The sequence below is a fragment of the Hemiscyllium ocellatum genome, chromosome 3 (genome assembly GCF_020745735.1).
Source record: "Hemiscyllium ocellatum isolate sHemOce1 chromosome 3, sHemOce1.pat.X.cur, whole genome shotgun sequence".
NCBI lineage: Eukaryota > Metazoa > Chordata > Chondrichthyes > Orectolobiformes > Hemiscylliidae > Hemiscyllium > Hemiscyllium ocellatum.
The window spans coordinates 62,408,215-62,424,323 of record NC_083403.1 but is presented as its reverse complement, the minus strand read 5'-3'; the positions used below and the strand labels follow the sequence as shown (position 1 = coordinate 62,424,323).

Genomic DNA, 16,109 nt, shown 5'->3' with positions numbered 1-16,109 from the left:
CAACCATTGTTGGAAAGGGAGGTTTGCAACTGTTGCCCTCCAGAATTTTCTCTGCATCCTGAGGGGGCCTTCTTTTTTCTTGAAGATGCTATTCAGCAGCCATTGGATGTTATAGGTTGGACAAGATCATAGGAACACTGTCCACCTGCACAGTTCTGCCCCTTGTGCAACCTATGAAACCATTATAATGTGTTTGGGAATTGTGAATTCAGATGAATGCAACTTGCACAGCTTTAGTCATAGTCATAGAGGCATACAGCATGGAAACAGACCTTTTTGTCCAACTCTCCCGTGCCAAACTTGTTCCCAAACTAAACTAGTGGGTGCAGGCAGTGGACCGGGGTCCCAAGTGAGAAAGTGGGAAGTGCAGAAGGCAGGAATCAATCATGGAATATCTACAGTGTGGCCAATTGACTCCACACTGACCCCCCGAAAAGCATCCCACCCTGACCTACTCTAACCCTGGATTCCTACCTAATCTATCTAACCACCTCCAGACACTATAGGGAATTAAGCATGGCCAATCCACCTAACCTCCATATATTTGGACTGTGGGAGGAGACCAGAGCACCCAGAGGAAAGCCACACAGACACAGGATGCAAACTCCACACAGTTGCCTGAGGGTGGAATTGAACCTGGGTCCCTGTCACGAGGAGGCAGCAGTACTAACCACTGAGTCACCATTCCACACCAGGAATGTTTAATAATTTGATTGAATGGAATGGGTGAAAGCTGTTGAGAGAAGATGCTGGATGCAATAATGAGAGTAGTACAATGGGAGGTGGGTGTAGTAGCAGAATTAGACTGAGTGTAAAGACAGGAGATGCTGCAAAACATACATTATCTGCTGCATGTTCCTTCAGTCCTTCAGGGTATGATGCCAGGTCTTCTCTGGCAATCCAGGGGAAAGAAGATGGCCCTGTTCACCAATCTGTTCATCAGGACTTCCATCTCCATGGGAGCAAATCAGGATGCCAATTTGCCTCTGCCAGACTTCCCCTTCGCAATTCCTCAGAGGTCATAAACTGTAAAAAGGGAAATTACTGGCTTGCACTTTTTGAAATGGCATACAGTGGGTTTAAATATTGCACCAGTGGCATAAATGTCAGAAAGTCCTTGCACTGTGAACACTTCCATGCAACAGAGTGAAGAGCATTATCGTGGAGATATTGTGCATACTTATTCAGTTGAACAGTGTAAAATTGCATGAGAAAAGTCACCAAGGCTCATAAAGGGGAATCCTCCATAAAACATATTGAAATTGACACATAGTCAAATTTAGGAAAAATTTCAGCTTACCAGTTTTTTTTTCAGTCCATATAAGAGTGTTTAGTTTAGAGTCATAGCATTTTTGCAGTAGTCCTATTATCATTTTTTAAATTAAATAGTTCGGAATGGAAATCAACATTTAAAAAACAATCTTTTGTGTGTTATGTGTGACTGGAAAGTCCTGCAATTGTCACCCATTCCTCATTGCTCTTGAGAAGATGATTGTGAGCTGAATGCATATTGAAACAATGGAGTCCATCTGGTAAAGGCCAGGAGTTCCAGGATTTTGCGTCAGTAACACTGAAGAAATGGCAATATAATTCCAAGTCAAGACATGTATGGCCTGGAAAGAAGAACACCAGTGGTGGTGTTCCTAATTATGTGCACTTCTGTGCATGTTAGAGCTCACAAGTTTGGAAGATACTATTGAAGAACCTTTGGGAATTTGCACAAAGTGAAAGTCACCACCATCCCAGAGGGACATAAGCTGCTCTCATTATGGAAGGATAACTAGTAGTGACAGTCATCTGACACATTAATCTGACAGTCACCATGCCACAGGCAAGGAGTGAGGTTGAAGATGTTGGGTCTTCACAGCGACCTCAGTACAAGAAGCTAAACCCACACTATCAGCATCACATTGGCAAAGCAGCCATCAAATCAACAGAACTGACCTAGTTTCCTCTTGCAAATGGTACACACTGTTGCACTTATATCATTGGTGGAGGAAGTAAATGTTTAAGGTTTTGGATGCATGTTAATAAAGTGGGCTATTTGTTCTGGATAATTGGAGAGAAAATTCTGGAAAACTGATCTGGAATAGACTACCTGAAAGACAATAGATAATAGACAATAGGTGCAGGAGTCGGCTATTGTGCCCTTCGAGCCTGCACCACCATTCAATATGATCATGGATGATCATCCTTAATCAGTATCCTGTTCCTGCCTTATCTACATAACCCTTGATTCCACTATCCTTGAGAGCTCTGTCCAACTCTTCCTTAAATGAATCCAGAGACTGGGCCTCCACTGTCCTTTGGGACAGAGAATTCCACACAGCCACCACTCTCTGGGTGAAGAAGTTTCTTCTCATCTCTGTCCTAAATGGTCTACCCGTATTTTTAAGCTGTGTCCTCTGGTTTGGCACTCACCCATTAGCGGAAACATGTTTCCTGCCTCCAGAGTATCCAATCCTTTAATAATCTTATACGTCTCAATCAGATCCCCTCTCAGTCTTCTAAACTCAATGGTATACAAGCCCAGTCGCTCCAGTCTTTCAGCGTAAGGTAGTCCCGCCATTCCAGGAATTGACCTCATGAACCTACACTGCATTCCCTCAATAGCCAGAATGTCTTTCCTCAAATTTGGAGACCAGAACTGCACATAATACTCCAATTGTGGTCTCACCAGGGCCTGTACAGCTGCAGAAGAACCTCTTTGCTTCTATACTCAATCCCTCTTGTTATGAAGGCCAGCATGCTATTAGCCTTTTTCACTACATGCTGTACCTGCATGCTTACATTCATTGATTGGTGTACAAGAACACCCAGATCTCTTTGTACTGCCCCTTTATCTAAATTGATTCCATTTAAGTAGTAATCTGCCTTTCTGTTCTTGCCACCAAAGTGGATAACCATATATTTATCCACATTAAACTGCATCTGCCATGCATCTGACCACTCACCTAACCTGTCCAGGTCACCGTGTAATCTCCTAACACCCTCCTCACATTTCACCCTGTCACCCAGCTTAGTATCATCGCAAATTTGCTAATGTTATTACTAATACCATCTTCTATATCATTCATATATATTGTAAAAAGCTGCGGTCCCAGCACTGATCCCTGCAGTACCCCACTGGTCACTGCCTGCCATTCCGAAATGGAGCCATTTATCACTACTCTTTGTTTCCTGTCAGCCAACCAACTTTCATTCCAAGTTAGTACTTTGCCCCAATACCATGCGCCCTAATTTTGCTCACTAACCTCCAATGTGGGACTTTATCAAAAGCTTTCTGAAAGTCCAGGTACACTACATCTACTGGATCTCCCTCGTCCATCTCCAGAGTTACATCCTCTAAAAAATCCAGAAGATTAGTCAAGCATGATTTCCCCTTCACAAATCCATGCTGACTCTGACCTATCCTGTTATTACTATCCAGATGTGTCATAATTTCGTCCTTTATAATAGACTCCAGCATCTTTCCCACCACTGAGGTCAGACTAACTGGTCTATAATTTCCTGCTTTCTCTCTCCCACTTTTCTTAAAAAGTGGTACAACATTAGCCACCCTCCAATCTGAAGGAACTGATCCCGAATCTATTGAACTCTGGAAAATAATCACCAACGCATCCATGATTTCTCGAGCCACCTCCTTCAGTACCCTGGGACGTAGACCATCAGGCTCCAGGGACTTATCAACCTTCAGACCTAACAGTCTCTCCAATACCAATTCCTGGCAAATATAAATTCCCTTCAGTTCAGGTCCTTCACCCACTGTTACCTCAGGGAGATTGCTTGTATCTTCCCCTGTGAACACAGATCTGAAGTACCAATTCAATTCTTCTGAATTGGTCCCTGTAATATATTCCCCTGTTTCTGTCTTCAAGGGCCCAATTTTAGTCTTAACCATTTTTTTGCCATTCACATACCTAAAAAAAGCTTTTACTATCCTCCTTTATATTAAAGGGTGGTGGAAGCCGATTTAATGTTACCACTCAAGAGAATTGACATGAAGAAATAATGTTAAATCATAACAAAGAAAAAACAGAAAATTGGGGTTAATCGGATAGGTCTATGAGAAAGACACCACGAAGATTAACTTCCTATTATTTTGTATCCTTCAATGTTTAGTGATGGTGGTTGTCAAAAAGGTGAACTAGACAGCAAGTTTAGGAGGTCAGGCAGCATCCGAGGCACAGAAATATTGACGTATCGGGCAAAAGCCCTTCATCCGAAATGTCGATTTTCCTGCTCCTCGGATGCTGCCTGACATGCTGTGCTTTTCCAGCACCATTCTAATCTTAACTCTAATCTCCAGCGTATTCAATTTCGCCTAGCAAGTTTAGGAAACAATTCATCGAAATAGTTCAGATTTAACAGTTGTTCGGTGGATAATCCCTGCCAGAATGTCCACCAGCAATGACTGTAGGAGGCGTCACATATTATGTACAGCAGTATTGACAACTAATGATTTAAAAAAAAACACAGCCTAGACCAAAGGATCGATTAGCAAATAAACGCGGAGATAGAGATAACAACATTGAACACCCTGGGATTCAACAATTGATAGATACGGTTCACTGGCGAAAAGGATGAAGCATTTATTGTTTTCAAAGCGAGAGGAAATGCGGCTGTGAATATGGGCGACTGGAATTTGCTAGGAAGCGTTTTAGAAGAGGTGCACGTTCACTCGACCATCCTGGGGAAGATCTGGCTGACGATCCTTTTCATTTTCAGGATGTTGGTCCTTGGAGTGGCTGCTGAAGATGTTTGGGATGACGAACAAGCTGAATTCATCTGCAACACTGAGCAACCAGGCTGCAGGAACGTCTGCTACGACAAGGCCTTTCCCGTTTCTCTCATTAGGTACTGGGTCTTACAGATCATCTTCGTCTCCTCGCCGTCCTTGGTTTATATGGGACACGCACTCTATCGCCTGAGAGCACTGGAGAAAGAAAGACAGCGGAAGAAAGCCCACCTTCGTACCGAACTGGAAGAAATGGAGCTGGAGATGGAACAGCACAGGAGGCTGGAAAAAGAATTGAGGAAGCTGGAAGAACAGCGCAAAGTAAATAAGGCACCTCTCCAAGGTTCACTCTTACGAACTTATGTCTTCCAGATCCTGACCAGATTGGTGATGGAGATTGGTTTTATGATGGGCCAGTATCTCCTGTACGGATTTCGACTTGATCCTCTCTACAAGTGTCTCCGATCGCCCTGTCCCAATATTGTGGATTGCTTCGTTTCCAGGCCAACAGAAAAGACTATTTTCATCGTCTTCATGCTCAGTATAGCTGCCTTTTCCTTGCTTTTGAATATACTTGAAATCGTTCACCTAGGAATCAGAAAAATCAAACAGGCGCTTTACCTGGAGTCAGACCTAAGCATGCACGAATCGAAGAAGAACTCAGTTGTGCAGCAAGTTTGCATTTTAGCTAACTCTTCGCCTCATAAACCTGCTCCAAGCGCTCACGGTGGTTATAAGCTTTTACCAGAAGAGCAGGGACATCCTAGAAACGTCCCTATTTTCTTGACTCCGATGTCTCTTAGCATGATTAAAGGTGAGGCCTGTATTAGTTACAGTCAGAAACATTGACATTCAGTTTATTCTGCATGCAGTACTCAGATCAATGAATTATATGTTTAAAAATAAGAAATGGAATTAACAAGGGGCTAGTCAGGTTCTTCAATTGGGACAGTCCAGATTCCAATAATTCACGGGGATATTTGGTTTGATTTATTTTTTAAAAAGCTGGTGGAGCAATAAGCAAAACCATGCCTTATTTAAGCCAGTTGTGTAGATTCCATTTTTGATACAGATTTTTAAACTTATCAACATGTTTTAAAAGCATATATTAAAAAATGTTAGGTAATAATTTTTAAATATAAAGCTTACATATTGATTTTGTGTAATTCTACCAATCTCAGTCAGGGCAGGAGTAACCAAAATTGACCTTAGCATCCAAAGATTAAGGCAGTGCCAAGAGAAATCACTGCTTGATGTGACACTGTAGGTGACCATAGCTTTAACGCTTAAACAGTTTAAACATTAAAAAGAAAACACCTTACAGGTGAATGCATTTCTGTGTATAGTTACTTAACAATCATGGATTAATATACAATGCAAAATAATTTTGAACTTTGTCTTTTATCATAATGTGATTATCTGGCATGAATGATCAGGTAACTAACTACGCCTATTATTCATTTTTACTTACTAATGAAATTGTCGATTCATTCGGATTCCCAATTAATCATAAATTGCGAGTGGCTTGTGTACAGACTAAACTAGTTTGGAAAGTAAATGAGACTCTAGCTAATAGAGCAATTGAGTCCAAACATGGATTTTCATGTTCAATTAGCTAGCATTGCTGGGTTAAGCTCTCACATGAAGGATTCAGCACTTTCAGAAGAGAGAAAAGGAGTATTAAAATTAGCATAAAAATGATAAAGGGATGGGGAAAAATGGTATGTGGATATTGTGAACAAGTTAACCTCACACAGTATAAAAAAAATAATGCCAACAAATTATGATATACTTTTTCACCATTGCTGGATTTAAGTAGAAAAATATTTATTCTTGAAATCCTAATCATGATCCATATGTAAGCGTATACATTATAATACATATGAATAATTTGGTATTTCCTCATACAGTCTTACTCCCAAACATTGAAAAACAAGGGTGTAAGATAGCTCAGTAACTGCCACTCAGTCTAACTTCAAAGATGGGGAAACTTCCAGAAACAATAAGTTCGGACAAAGCTAATAGTCACTTGGACGAATACTGATTAATTAAAGAGAGCCAATATGGATTTGCTAAGGGAAAACATTGTTTAACTAGCCAATAACTAGCAGGAAACAGAGAGGTTTTTTTCCTGTGCTGTAATAATATATGACTCTTGAATTGATGTAGTGTGCACAGACTTCCAAAAGGCATTTGTTAAAGTGATTTGACAAATATTTATGAACTAAGTTAGAGCTCATGAAATAAACATTCTCGGAATGACATGTAATGAAATTGGCTGTGTGATAGGAAACAGAGATAATGGTTAACAAATATTTTAGGGATCAGAGAAATACTTTCCCAGTGATCAGTAGTTGGATCATTGTTCTTCCTGATAAAAATTATATCTTCCTGATGTGCAGGACACAGTTTCAAAGCTTGCGGATGATAAAGAACACCATGTAGAACTTCAAAGGATATTGACAAGTTAATAATTTGTATGGGACAGATGACAGTTTAAATTTAATACAGAGATGTGTGTGTGTGTGGGGGGGGAAGGGTGCGGTGGGGTGATCCATTTTGGTGGGAAACAGTCCTGGAGAAACAATGTAAAATAAAAGCTACCATTCTAAAGGGAATACAGGAGTTGAGGTGCTTGGGTTGATAGGTACATGTACAAAAAACATTAAAAATGGCAAAACAGGCAGGAAGACAGTTAAAAGAGCAGACAACAAGGAGACCTTGTTATTTTTCTTCCAACTTAGGGTGGCTCGGTGGCTCAGTGGTTAGCACTGCTGCCTCACAGCACCAGGGTCCCAGGTTTGGTTCCAGCCTCGGGCGACTGTGTGGAGTTTGCACATTCTCTCTGTATCTGCGTGGGTTTCCTCCCACAGTCCAAAAACGTACAGATCAAGTGAATTGGCCATGCTAAATTGCCCATAGTGTGAGGTGCGTTAGTCAGGGGGGGGGGTGGGTTACTCTTTGGAGTATTCGTTGGGACAAAGGGCCAGTTTCCACACTGTAGGGAATCTAATTTAATAGAAGCATTAATAAATTGGCATATAACATTGTATGTAACTAAATAAATAGAGAAAGGATAATAGTATAATTTAATTTATGATGAATGTGTGGCAATCAAAAGAAGAATACAAAGTTGCTTTTTTTCAATATATTGGAACCTGCATGACTTGAGAAATGTAAATGACATAGTAAATCAGATCTTTTTTGCTTCAAGAAATATCAAATGAACTGATATGGAACATACAACGTCGAACAGTACAACACAGGAACAGGAACTTTGGTCCATCATGTCTGTGCTGATCATGACGCTATTCTAAACTGATCTCATTTGCCTGCATATATTCCAATTACTCTACTTCCCTGCCCATTCATATGTCTGTCTAAATGCCTCTTAAATGTTGCTATTGTATCTGCTTCTAACATCTCCTCGGCAGCATATTCCAGGCATTTACCACACTCTATATGCCCTATCATTTGCACTGATGAGCTTGATTTGCAGTGTTATTTTGTATGGATGTGAGACCTTATGAAAAGAGGAGATCAGCTAGCTTTGAATTATACTATTTCAAATTAAGAGTAAATATTATTGTTTTAAAAATGTCATTTGATAGCTTGTCATCTTTACATTATTAACCAATAATGTTTACAGTATCAATTAAATTGGAATAGTCTGTTCGTTTGCAGTGATAAAAGAAAGAAGATGCTGGAGAAACTCAAAAGGTCTGACAGTATCTGTGGAGTGAGAGAGACAGAGTTACATTTCGAGTTGAATGACTCTTACTCAGAACACTGGAGTAAATTTATATTTGACTCTGAACATTACCTTTGTTTCTCTTTCCATACATGCTGCCAGATCTGTTGTGTTTTTCCAGTATTTTCTGTTTGTATTTCTGATCTCCAACATCCACGATACTTTGTTTTTACTTGATTGTTCATTTGTAGCATTGGTACTTTTGCCTACTGGTTGGCCTGAGGTTTGAACAATCTATTGCAACAGTTAAATAGATCAGTTGGTATGTAAGTATGCAAGCAGTAGAGTGTGTAATATTTTTTCATAGAATTAAAACAGTCCTGGCTAACAAACATGCGCATATTAAATAAGTAACCCATTGCATGCAAGCAAATATATTTTAACTGAACTCATGTGTGTGGCTCATATTTTTGTTTATGATTTTAAGGACCAATTGAGCGGGCTGGAAGAGAAAATTCAATGGATCAATATCAACAAGACCAAGAGCAACGCACTAGACAGCATGATGATGAACATTTTGATGAGCAATTGAGTCAAATGAGGCACACTCTTCACACATTACAAACTCAGAATCTCTCATTCAGTGGTGATTGTGCCTTCAAAACATCTCAACAGTATGGCATTGCTTCAAAAACCAACCATAACATTGATAATGCATTGGAACAAACTAAGCCACCAACATACCCATCATGTCAAATGGAAAACTCAGTCCCCTTTGTTAATGCAATTCGTAAACAGAGCCAAGTCAGTTATTACAAAGACTATTTGGAAGATCATACTAGTATTCAAGACTCCACTGTCAGAAAGATCAGCTGCACTGGGTCTAAATCAAAAATGATATTGGAAAGCACATTGGCCAGCCAACCCGAAAGTCCAGATTCCACAAATGTCTCTAGTTCTGAGTCAAAACATAAAGAAGAGAGTCCACCTGTTAGACCTCCTCCACCAAGTCGCAAAATGTCAATGGTAGGTATAAAGAATTTCCAGTGTCTACTTCATAGATTTTGAAATACTGCATTCAAATTTTAGGATAGACCACTGAATACACTGCTAACAGAAGTGTAGCATTAGGTGCCTGTAAATGAAAGACAATGATTCACCCTCCATAACCACAGTTACTTCAATGATGGATAACCTGAGAGGTCCCTGAGTTGGAGGATAGAATTAATTAAATAGTCATCAAGATTTTCTGACATGTAGAGGTTTATGGTGATCATTTTAGGATTAAATTGATCTTAGCAGGTCCTTGAACTACTAAAGATTTTCAATATAATGCTAACATTACTATAGTAAGACCAAATTGTAATATCATTATGAATTATGGGAATTAAGTGATCCAGAAAGGTGAGCTAGCTAGCTCTGGGGATGATGGTGACTGTAAACACTTTTCAATCAACTTGTCTGTTTTCTGTGAATAGAAGGGCTTACCACATGCAGGAACTCAGAAGCTACTTTTTAAATTCTTGCAGTGAATCCTCATTAATGATGCCCGGTGAAACAAACACTGTCATCTAATATAATAAGCTTTCATAAAGTTTGCTTAATCATGAGTGTAAAACTTCTAGCATTGCTGAGGATATGTTGCTGTCTGTATTGTGCACTTGGGAGTGTAGATGCTCCTTTTTGTGGTAACTGACTGGACACCTTTGGTGACTCAAATACAATCTGCTGAGTGATCAGATACTCCATTTGCATCAGATGAAGCTGAATTGGAGTTGCCAAGGTGCAGTGAGACATCCTGAAGTTTTTGAATGTGGTGAATCAGTATGCCAGTAAAATTATTGCCAACATTCTGCAAGACAAAAGTGAAGCTGGCTATGGTGCAGGTGAACAGTCAACTTTCCAATAACTGCCAATACAGTCAGCTCAGTAATTACTTCCATTAATTGTAATAAATATATTGCAAATAGGGAAGAAGTTGAGGATCACTGGCTGCTCAGTGAAGTATCCATGCACTGCCTCTGTCTGGAATATTTTGGTTCCATAAGTCACAAAAATGAATCTGAATTCCGAAGAAGGGTCACTGGACCTGAAACATTCACTCTGCTTTCTCACCTCAGACCTGCTGAGATTTTTTCCAACAATTTCTCGTGTTTATTTCTCAAAAGTGAGATAAGGTCAAAAGTCACAGTTATATAACCTGGTGACTGTGACTTTTGGCCTTGTCCACACCAGTCCAACACTGGCCCTCCACAACAAAAGTTAGAGTTTATGTATTTGTGATGTTTGTTTTTTTTTAATAGGTATTATGTGGATACTGAGGTTAGTGGTTGTGTGAGGCAGGGCAGGAGGAGTTTGGAGGGGAACAGTCAAGAACGGTTGAAGCAGCTAGGTAAGGGAAGAGAAAATCAGAGCAATAACACAAAGCTGCAGAAATTGCTGACCAATTTTCAGTTGGCTAAGACAATTTCTTGTGGGTGGCTTGTCAGTCCTAAGGTCACCATGTAGAATATGACAAACTTGGCATTTCAAATTCCAATGATCCTTCATAGTTTAGATGAGGTGAGCATGGTGGTGGGAATAGTAGGGGAGGCCATGGTTAGAGGAATTTGAATCTTAATCTGATCCCTTGATGGATATATATATAATATATATACAACATTTGGTGACTGGTTACCAATGATTCGACTTTTTCTTGTTGGATTGGGAATGTAGAATCTCCTAGCACTGAACATTGCAATCTTAGCCCCTTGCAAGGAGCAAATGGAGGGTCTATCCCTTACAAGATCCCAAAAATATATTACATCCTGGCATAATTTTTAGCCTATTAGAATGACAGTAGAAACATAGGAAAGGGACTATAGATTATTGCTTCAAAGATGTAAAATTATGTGTTTAGTCGATCATCACATTGTTCATTTAAAATGAAGTTTTACTTGAAAATTTGTTGAATTATGGGCAGTTAGTAGTTTTCAGGAAAATGTTTAAAACAAATCTTACTGCACAGTCTTATCATACAGCATTCTTTCACTTAAAACAATCAATCAGTCTTAAAAATATACAATATATCTCCTTAGGTCTTTTATCTTAGAATATTTTCTGCAATGTGATTTTATTGTAATAGTTTTAAAAGCTTGTTTAATAAACAAATCTAATTTGTTATTCATGAATAAGAAAATGTTTCTCATATTGGAATAAAGTTAAAAAAAAATATAGGTGATCTTGAAAAGTATATTAAAATGATCACAAGTGTTTGCAAGTGTTAGAATAATTTAAATTTCTAGCATGTGGAGTAATTTAAAAATTTATCTTTGATCACCTTATGGTGGCCTGGTTAAACGGCAAAGCAAAGCTTCTCTTTACGATGTTTGCCTGCAATTTATCTCAACAAATTTGTCCATTTGAAAAATAGACAAAAAATATTTGCAACTGAATCTACATATTAGACAAAATGAAAAGTTGGAGTTGAACACAATGCTACAACTGAGCATATCATGACCAACCACTTTGTGATCATCCAGTTAAATATTCAAGAAATCTGAATTATAATTAATACAGCAGCTGAATCATTAGAAGTTTTGGTTGGATGATTTTAAGAAAAGTGGGGAAATAATCAAAGCAATAGAAATTACAATGTCAAATAAGAAGTCCGAATCTAGAATGTATGATTCAAAGGGCAGTGGAAACAGATTCAATACTATAGTTTGAAAAGAAGAAAAGAAAATGAAAATCTGTAGAGAAAGACTAGAGAATGTGAACTAATTGGATGAGCCTTTAGGTCATTCTCAGCTCCAGGACATCACTGAAGGCATTTGTCAGGATAGTGTCCTTTCAACCAATCATCTTCAGTTTTTTCAATGACACTCCATCCATGGGCAGATAAGTAGCAAGTAAGATTTGCCAGACAATTTCAATTAGAATCTCACCATCTCTCCTTGACATTCAAAGCTGTATTTTATTTTTACTACTATCACTGATTCCCCTGCAATCAACATCCTTGGGGTTACAATTGACCAGAAATTGAACTGGACCAGCCATATAAATACTGAGGCTACTAGATCAGGTCAGAGGTTGCATATTCTGAGGTGAGTAACTCACTTCCTGACTCCCTAGCGTCTGTTTACCATCTAGATGGCATAGCCAGGAATGTGCTGGAATACACTCCAGTTGCTTGGATGAGTGCAGTTCCACAATACTTAATAAACTCAACACCATCCAGGACAAAGCAGCCTCCTTGATCGGCACCCTGTCCACCAAATTAAACATTCACTTCCTCCCTCACCACGTAAAGAGGCAACAGTGTGTACTGCATTCAAAATTCAGAGGAATAACTCACTTAGGCTCTTTCAAAAACATTTTCCATACAACAACCTCTATCAACTAGAAATAAAAGAGCAGTAAATGAAGGGGAACAACACCAACAGCAGTTCATCTCCAAGCTATATACACACCCTGAATTGGAACTGTCTTGTCATTTCTTCAATGTCCCAGGATCAAAGTCCCAGAGTTTCCTAACAGTACAGTGGATATATCTACACCACACCCATGGCTCATGATGAAAGCTCACCATCGCTTTCTTAAGACAATTAGGGATGGAAATTTTGGGCGGCATGGTGGCACAGTGATTAGCACTGCTGTCTCACAGTGCCTGAGACCCGGGTTCAATTCCCGACTCAGGCGACTGACTGTGTGGAGTTTGCACGTTCTCTCCGTGTCTGCGTGGGTTTCCTCCGGGTGCTCCGGTTTCCTCCCACAGTCCAAAGATGTGTGGGTCAGGTGAATTGGCCATGCTAAATTGCCCGTAGTGTTAGGTAAGGGGTAAATGAAGTGGTATGGGTGGGTTGTGCTTCGGCGGGTCGGTGTGGACTTGTTGGGCTGAAGGGCCTGTTTCCACACTGTAAGTAATCTAATCTAAAAAAAACAAATGTTGACCTTGGTGCCCACATCCAACAAGAGCATAAAGAGTGCAGGCCTGGGTATTATGGGGCAGATTGCCTCCTTTTGTGCTGTGCAATTATAGAATTCCATATTTCTTCTTAAATTTATTCAAAAATGTTAAAAATGCATTTTTCATAAATATTTTTTCCCTTTCAGAGCATGCTTCTGGAACTTTCTTCCATCATGAAAAAATGAGGACATGATTCAACCCATAAAAATGTTGAAATTTATGACTACATTAAACACCTTCAGAAGATGAAGTTCCACAGTGAAGCAACAGAAAAGGCAATTTCCTAAATCCCTAATATCAAGATATAAAAGCTTTTATGAAAATGTATTCATTCAATATTGCTTAGCTTTTAATCTGTGAAATATTTAATAAGATCCACACCACTTGCTTTCCTTTAACTTACTGCACATTCAAACAATCTGTAAGGCTATGTAATGATGCAAGTTGCAAATTGCTTGATGTACTTCATCTGAAGAAACCTCAAAATAAAAGTGGCAAATCTAATCAACTCTTTTTTGTCTGTTTAATCAGCCAACATTTCAATAATTACAAGTGAAATTTCCTGTTCATGACATTTGTATTATTCAAAACATAAACTCAGAATAAACAAATCTCATTGTAACAAAAAAAAATCTGAATCAATTTGAAAGAAGTTACTAACACTGACAGCAAATTTCCAATTCAAAGAAGATTCGGGGGAACATTTTCACAATTGTCCCTGTTTTGAGACAAATCAGTGAGATTTCAAGTTGAAACACACTTCCAGGAAACTGCTGACTATGAAGAAATGAAATCCATCTATACAGCAGCGATTAAAGACCCACAGCAACACTTCAAAAGAAACTGCACTTTACCAAAGAAGGCACGACTAAATACGTTGTGCAGTAGCAGACCACGTAACTTCCAGCAGGGCTCCATGATACAAGAAGGCAATCAGTCAAGAAACATGGAGGAAATATGTATTGTGATCCATGTGGTGAAATGGTGATGTTTTAGAACAGAAATGAGATGGACTGATATAATGAAGTGCTTAAAACTATATTTGCATGAAGTCATTGAATTAAGTTTGTGGAGGTCTGTAAACTGTAATCAACTCTCATATTACTATATTTGACTTAGGCAAGTTAGCCTGTGAGTGGCAGCTGAGTTATTACATTCCTCGACTATTTTTTATTTTCATAGCCTGAAAAACAACTATTATTTGCTATTAAATGAGCAAAATATGTTATGGAGATTTTGACAGAATTGGAGAAGTCTGTAAACAGACTAGTGAGGCCTGGAGCAAACACAGAGAGTGTGGAAAAAAATTAGTGGACCCCATTGCATCCGTGGAGAGAGAGGAACAGAGTTTGGCAATTTTGAGTCCAACATGATATTTTCAGAACTGAAAATTTTGGTAAACCGGTTCATGTTTTGTAATATGTACAGATGCAGAACAGATGTTATAAAGGCCCAATGCAAAAAAAATCAATGGGTTAATGTAAAATAGGTGTAAATAGAGGTGTGAGAGAGAGATAATGAGTCCTTGCTATTGCAAAATAAATGAGACACAAACATGGCACGGCTGTTGGGGGAAGGATTGAGGAAGAGGATGTAAGAGATATAGAAGACAGATGTAAAGCAATTGGTTTGAGGCTGTTGAATTCAATGTTGAGGCCATGAGGCTATAAAGTGCCTAAACAGAAAATGGAATGTTGTTCCTTGAGCTTGTGTTGTGCTTTGGTGTAACATTGCAGCAGGCCGAAGACAGAAATGTTAATATTAGTGGAAGGGGATTGATTGAAATGATAAGCAATTAAAAAATTCAGGTCATTTCTTTGGACAGAACAGAGGAGACTGCTTTGTGAGCAACGAACATAGTAAACCAGATTGAAAGAACTAAATATCCAAGGATGCCTTTCCTAGCATACCAGAGCTTCAAGAGAGTTGGGGCAGAGGTGAGTGTAGTGGCCGTTACTAAGGAGAAATTGCTGGGAAAGCTGAAAGGTCTGAAGGTGGATAAATCACCCAGACCAAAGGAACTAAATCCCAGGGTTCTGAAGGAAATAGCTGAGGGGCTTGTGGAGGCATTGGTGGTGATCTTTCCTGATTCACTGGTGTAAAGCAGGATTCAGAGGACAGGAAAATGGCTCATATAACACCTCTGTTTAAGAAGGGAGGGAGGCAGAAGACAGGAAACTATAGGCCAGTTAGCTTGACCTCAGTCATTGTTAAGATTTTAAGTGGAATATTAAACTTGTGATTGAGAAGTACTGGATGGTCAAAGAGTGCTGAGTCAGCAAAGCTTCATCAGAGGAGGTCAGGTCTGACAAATCTATTAGAATTCTTTGAGAAGGTAATAAGCAAGTTAGACAAAAGACAGACAATAGACATGATCTATTGGGATTTCCAGAAGGCCTTTGATAAGGTGCCACACAGGGGAACTGCTAAATAAAATCAGAGCCCATGGTGTTAGGAGCAAGGTATTGCCATGAATAGTGGACTGGCTAATTGGCAGAAGGCAGAGAGTGGGGATGAAGGGCTCTTTTTTGGGATGGCAGCTGGTAATTCACGGAGTTCCACAGTGGTCAGTTTTGGGACCACAACTATTCACATTATAAATTAATGATCTGGATGTCGGAACTGAGGGCATGTTTGCTAAGTTTGCAGATGACACAACGATAGGTGGAGGAGCAGGTAGTGTGGAGAAGGTGTAGAGGCTGCAGAAGGACTTGGGCAGGCCAGGAGGGTGC

At 39.4% G+C, this 16,109-nt stretch overlaps 1 protein-coding gene across 1 annotated transcript; it reads left to right on the top strand.

Moving 5' to 3' along the window:
• The first annotated feature begins 4,630 nt into the window (after positions 1 to 4,630).
• On the top strand, positions 4,631 to 14,365 carry LOC132835321 (gap junction alpha-9 protein-like). Its single transcript, XM_060854770.1, has 3 exons — positions 4,631 to 5,552; positions 8,917 to 9,455; positions 14,144 to 14,365. The coding sequence occupies exons 1-3, from the start codon at positions 4,631 to 4,633 to the stop codon at positions 14,363 to 14,365; spliced, it is 1,683 nt and encodes a 560-aa protein (XP_060710753.1).
• The last annotated feature ends 1,744 nt before the right edge of the window (positions 14,366 to 16,109 follow it).